The sequence below is a fragment of the Poromitra crassiceps genome (assembly GCF_964638095.1).
Source record: "Poromitra crassiceps genome assembly, chromosome: 4".
NCBI classification, from domain to species: Eukaryota; Metazoa; Chordata; class Actinopteri; order Beryciformes; family Melamphaidae; genus Poromitra; species Poromitra crassiceps.
In genome coordinates, this window is record NC_139626.1 from 10,013,102 (window position 1) to 10,019,101 (window position 6,000).

General features: G+C 45.5%; 1 protein-coding gene across 1 annotated transcript in view; it reads left to right on the forward strand.

Annotated features, from left to right (window-relative positions):
• The window catches only part of map2k6 (mitogen-activated protein kinase kinase 6), a gene marked incomplete at its 5' end in the record, with an annotated part of 31,611 nt that extends 26,173 nt beyond the window's left edge, over positions 1–5,438 (forward strand). Inside the window, 3 exon segments of the mRNA XM_083636176.1 lie at positions 1,948–2,087; positions 4,835–4,880; positions 5,216–5,438. Coding sequence (XP_083492302.1) covers positions 1,948–2,087; positions 4,835–4,880; positions 5,216–5,293 — 264 coding nt within the window. The 3' untranslated portion in view covers positions 5,294–5,438.
• Positions 5,439–6,000: the final 562 nt, after the last annotated feature.

Consider the following 6,000-nt stretch of genomic DNA (forward strand, 5'->3'; position numbering starts at 1 on the left):
CTGAAGTAACGTTATTTCAGTGCGGTAGCTAGCTTGATAGCTGACAGCTAACAGTAGCTAACAACACGCATACAGTGATTTAGCTCAACACTCACCAGAAATATTAAGTGTCTAGCCAATTTGCTCCCACAATTGAGCCTTTCTGTCTCTGTTGCGATAGTTTCTCCATATGATTAGTTGCCAGAAAAGGAGCACCCGACACCAGCGTCTTTCTCAAAAGTTAAATTTTTTTCAGCTGGGAGCCGGCGCACAAAAACGCCGGAGCGCTGTGAAAATAGATGCTGGGCGCAGCGCACTTTCATCACTCCAAACAGCCAATTTATTATAATCTTGTTCGATTGTTCTAGCTTCATAAGCAAAATGCTGTGGTTTGTGTTAGACTAGACTCAGCTCTCAGTCTTAATCCGTTTCACTACCGTAAGACTGAGAATATTACTATTTAAATCTTTTCATAACGTTAGGTGGTGCTGTTGGAAGCCTTGCATCGGAGAACCAATCATGAGTGTTGTGGGCGGGCCTGCTTTCTGGGGGCATGCAGAAGCGGTGCTGTCGCGTTTGCGGAGAAACATATTAATCACTTAGAAACAAACATAACCTGTTAATAGGACGTGTTTCATCCGGCCCCGGTGGCTAGAGGTCTTTCCCCCAGCGATAAGCCCCGACTCCCGAGGCTACGTTACAGAGCCTGCTGATGACTTCACAGCATCGCTTCACAGTAGCAAGCGGACCACTTCCGGGTAGGAAAAAATATTGTAAAATAAACAACAGGTATAAACTCTCTTTGCAGCACATCAGTGTCTTGCTCTATATTGGAACTATGAAACATTGCATTGCCTCTACCAAATAAAATTCTAATAATAAATGTAGGCATGTCTGCTGCCGGCCGTTCTCGCCGGGCTCAATGTACCAGATTTGGAACAGTAAATTCCCAGACGTTTGGTGGTTAGGTGGCGCTGTTGGCGCCGCTCACCAAACCTCTGGAAACCGAGACTAGTTTTAGACCTCCCGGGCCAGGCAGAACCATCATGAGGGGTGGTTCTGGCCCCCGGGCCACATAATGCCCAGCTCTGCAATGAAGAATTGTTTCCAGTTTCATTGACTTGCTCTACTGTAGCACTGATGGCACATGTGGATTAGGGCTGCACAATAAACCGTATTTTCATCGTCATTGATATGAACATGCGCAATAAACACATCGCAAAGACTGCCTGAAATGCAATGAATAACAAAAAATATTTTATTTACGCGCGCAATGCAGTCACACGTTGCGCTCCACCCCTCCGCCAAAGCCCAAACACGCTAGCCTAGGTAAACCCAGCCCCCACGTGACCTGCTCTCTCAGTTCCCAGTCACTAGCTTGTGACTGTAAGCAGGGTGAGCCTGAGAGCAGGTCACTGGGGGCTGGGTTTACCCAGGCTACAAACACGCTGTGTGTACTTTCAGCTTGACTCGGTAACAGAGAGCCATGCTTGTGGGGCATACACGTAGGCTAATATGTTAGCAGTATTAAAGCAGAAAGACATAGGAACTGTATAGCGAATATGCATATTCCAATATTTGTTTATAAGTCATATCCTGCATCGCAATATTGAACACTGTTATCGCACATTGCAGATTTTCCTCATGTCGTGATCGTGCAGGCCTAATGTGAATAACCCCCGTTTTGATACCTTAATGACTGAAACAGACGTGCAGGTGCTTTTTGGATGCTGCCGAAAGTTAGCCTGGGTAAACCCAGCCCCCAGTGACCTGCTCTCAGGCTTATCCTGCTCACGAGTCACAAGCTAGTGACTGAGAACAGGTCTGAGAGCAGGTCACGTGGGGGCTGGGTTTACCCAGGCTAGCTGAAAGTGCCATGATTAACCAGCTAGGCCCGGTGAAAACCCAAACTGTCCCTGTAAGTGCTACAGCTGTGCAGTGTCACAGGAACCTCTCTGTGTGCCTCAGATCGAGCTGGCCATCCTGCGCTTCCCCTACGACTCATGGGGCACCCCCTTCCAGCAGCTCAAGCAGGTGGTGGAAGAGCCGTCGCCCCAGCTCCCCGCCGAGCAGTTCTCCCCCGAGTTTGTGGACTTCACCTCTCAGTGGTACGTCCTCTCACCGCCTCAGCCCACTCACTAGAGCTGCCACGGTCGACAGAAAATGAATCGACAACTATTTTGATAATCGATTCATCGTTTTGAGTACAATTTTAAGAGAAAAGGTCTAAATTCTCTGATTCCAGCTTCGTAAATGTAAATATTTTCTGGTTTCTTTACTCCTGTATGACAGTAAACTGATATTATTATCTTTGAGTTGTGGACAAAACAAGACATTTGAGGGCGTCATCTTGGACTTTGGGAAACACTGATCGTCATTTGCTACCATTTTCTGACATTTTATAGACCAAACAACTAATCGATTCATCGAGAAAATAATCGAAAGATGAATGGATTATGAAAATAATCGTTAGTGTGGCAGCCCTACCACTAACCCGAGCCCACTCCCAGCGCAGCATTCAGTTCCACATAAAAGCTGGTCAGAGTGTGCTCACAGGATGCGCCACACGAGGTCGCTGTGACCTTGCCACAAAGCCGCAATAAATCTAGAAGAAGAAAAAAGTATTGATTCTAACTACGTGGGCTTGAGCCAATCCCTCCCTCATCAGATTGGGTTCATTATGACATTCTTTGGTGGTGGTGGTGGTTGTGTGGCCAAGAGCCTGTTCTGACCTGGACAGAATGGAACAGGGTGTGCCATGTCTCTTCTCTCCTGTTCTGACCTGGACAGAATGGAACAGGGTGTGCCATGTCTCTTCTCTCCTGTTCTGACCTGGACAGAATGTAACAGGGTGTGCCATGTCTCTTCTCTCCTGTTCTGACCTGGACAGAATGTAACAGGGTGTGCCATGTCTCTTCTCTCCATCCCTCAGAGGAAGGTGTCTGAATATGTCTCCTCATCAACCTGTTGTGTCTAGTCTGCAGCTCGACCCTCAGTGTACGGCGAAGGGTGTTTGACACACTGTGTCACTGATGGATCCTCGCACGGCGGGGTCCTCCCGGCTTAGCTCTAGTGTTTAACGCTGTGTTTCCGGCAGCCATTTTTGTCTGAATTTGCTTATCCATGCTGCAGGTTCTCATGTGTTGGCAGGATGCAGTTCCTTTGTTTTTACATGGTACATAGTATCCGCCGGGACATTATGTGCGTCTGAATAACTGTCGTTATGTCTTGTGAATGCTGTAACTCAACAATAATGTATGATAGAGACGTCCTACTTGCCCAACAGTCACAGGTCTTTAAACTACTATAAATTCTTAATGCTTTAAGATGCAGCATTCATAATTATGCCGCCAATGTTTTTTTGTGAAGACAGAAATATTTGCTAATCAATGCTGATGAACTTTATTTATGATCTCATCAGCATATTTTTTCCTTCTTTCTTTTGTTTATTGTAACAGCAGTAGAGCTGTGTTTGCACATTGAGGGCTGAGACTACACTTTTCAGTAGAACTTCAAACAGTGGTTGTGGTTTGTGGCTTGATTCTTAGGAAAACCAGTAGCATTGGATTACTAGGCTTCCTGATATTATGATATGACCTTCCTGATATGGAGATTCCCCTCCAATTTGCATTATATTGTAATTGCAGGCTATACTTTTGCCAGTATCTGTCAGTGTTTCCCCTACCATTCTACAGGCCTGGCGGGCCCGCCAGGCCAACGGCGCCCCCTCCAGGCCAGAAATAAAATTGCATTTTGTTGTTTTGTTTTGTTTTTTTAAGATTTCCCCCCCCCCCCTCCTCTCCCCAAAATTTCAATAAACCTTTATAACAATAAAACAATACTGGTGTTGACAGTGTTGACGGTAATAGAAGATGCCAAATCATTCAAAACAATAAGCATTTTGCTTTTAGGGCATTGTGCCAGCGCGTGGCGCTGTTCCAAAACATGTCAACGTGTGTTGTTGCCTGGGAAACGCACAATACAACTGTTCGCATCGCATCCCATAATAGTATGCGGGGGGTCCCCACCGTTGTGATCGCGGTACGTTTCGAAATCGCTCCAGGCCTGAAAGATTTTCTAGGGGAAACACTGTAGCGTTCCGATCGGCTAGTAGTTCCCTGCGAAGTGGACTGCACAGGGTATTCAGCCATATTACTTAACATGGCTGAATACCCTGTGCAGTCCACTTCGAAGGGGAACTACTAGCTGTTCGGAACGCAGCACTGTTTTGCACTCACTTGCTCAAAGACCAATTCAAAACACACTTCTTTAGCCTCAACCTTGCCACAGCCCGGCCAGAGTTGGTTTTAGTCTAGAGATGAAACGATATGAAAATTTCACATCATGTTTATAGTGACGAAAATGATCACGGTTATCAGTATTATCACGGTATTGTTAAAATGTACTGAAAAACGTACTAATATATTAGTACGTTTTTCAGAACATTTTAACAATAGCTAACCTGCTATCCCGATTTTTAGTCCCTTTTTATTTTCAACTTTTCCTATGCTTTTTTACTACTTTCGAATTGCCCTTGAGTTCGAGAAAGGGGCTTTTAAATCCAATCTATTAATTGGACTGCTAGAAGATTACAGACAGAAACCAGATGCTCCTGATTATTTCCTCCGACGTATTCCTTTATTCCCTGAAAATTAAACAAGAACTGAGATCAAAGTCCTCCAGCATTACTGGTGCTGTCTTTTCCTTGTCAGTCCATTATCTGGCTCCTGTGGAAGAATAGAACAAAGTAATCACTGAGTGAAAAGCCAAGATTTGGGAGTGGGATACTTCAATCAGTCATTATTATGAGTGATGAATCTATTGTGAATTAATGTGTTGCTTTTTGTCTCCCTAGCTTGAAGAAAAATTCCAAAGAGCGGCCAAACTACACAGAACTCATGGTGAGTGTTTTTTGTTTATTGTATTATTATGATTGTTACTAACGGTGACTAATTGATTGAACTATTCTGCTATTCTGCTCTTTTCCACACTTGAGATGCACAACAGATGCATGGAGGTGGTTAGGCCTCCTTGTTGTAATACTCTCGGTCAGACACTGGAGGGTGCACTCGGTCCATTAGTTCCATAAGGCTGAAAGTCTTTTTTTCCCCTTGAGTAGATCAGCAAAGAGGCTTCACTACACTACATAGACCACGTGTGACACTGCTTCTAATGGGATGATGTTCTATATATTCACAGTCATTCAGACTGACTGACATCTTGTTCTCCTCCGCAGCAACATCCCTTCTTCACCTCCTACGAGGCCAAAGAAACCGACGTGGCTAGCTTTGTGAAAGTCATCTTGGGGGACTGAGTTGCCACACTTTGCCACAGGAGGGACCGCGGACCTATAACAAAAAAATCAAATCAAACAAGCAAACAAAAGCACCGATCGCGGCACCCTGCTACCCCGCGGGACTCCACCACCCTGCCCCCCTGTCCCAGCCTACTCCCACCCCTCCCTCTAGGACGGACGGACGGACGGACGGACGGAGCTCAGAGGAGGACCGTCATCCAGTGGAGGAAGCAGAAGCGAGGAGTCTGACACCCCCTCTCCCACACCTCCACCCCACCTCCGTGTCTCCTTTACATCACATAGTATACATAGGGGGTGGGGAGGGGAACACGGGTGGGACAAACCAGTGTCAGGGGTTCGTTGATGGCTCACACAATAATCTGGATGAATTGGAGATGTCTGTATGCAGAAAAAAGCTCTCCCCCTTCTTTCTTTAGATCCGTGCGCCGCCAACTCTCTTGTTGTTACTTGTCGAGTGAGTCGACCATGTGTGGAATTTGCCGTCATCATGGTCGACTGTTAAGATGTTTTTTCCTTGCTAAAAAACAGAAGTGAGAGGTGCAGACTATATAAAAAAAAAAAAATGAATTATATAATTCTATCTATGTATAATCTAAATGTTTGTATACTCAAGCAAGTGTTGGTTTATTAATTGACTGCATGTACAGAATATATCTCTGGGTGGAGACGGGCTCCGATGGCCGACGGGGGAACAGTTGCAGAGA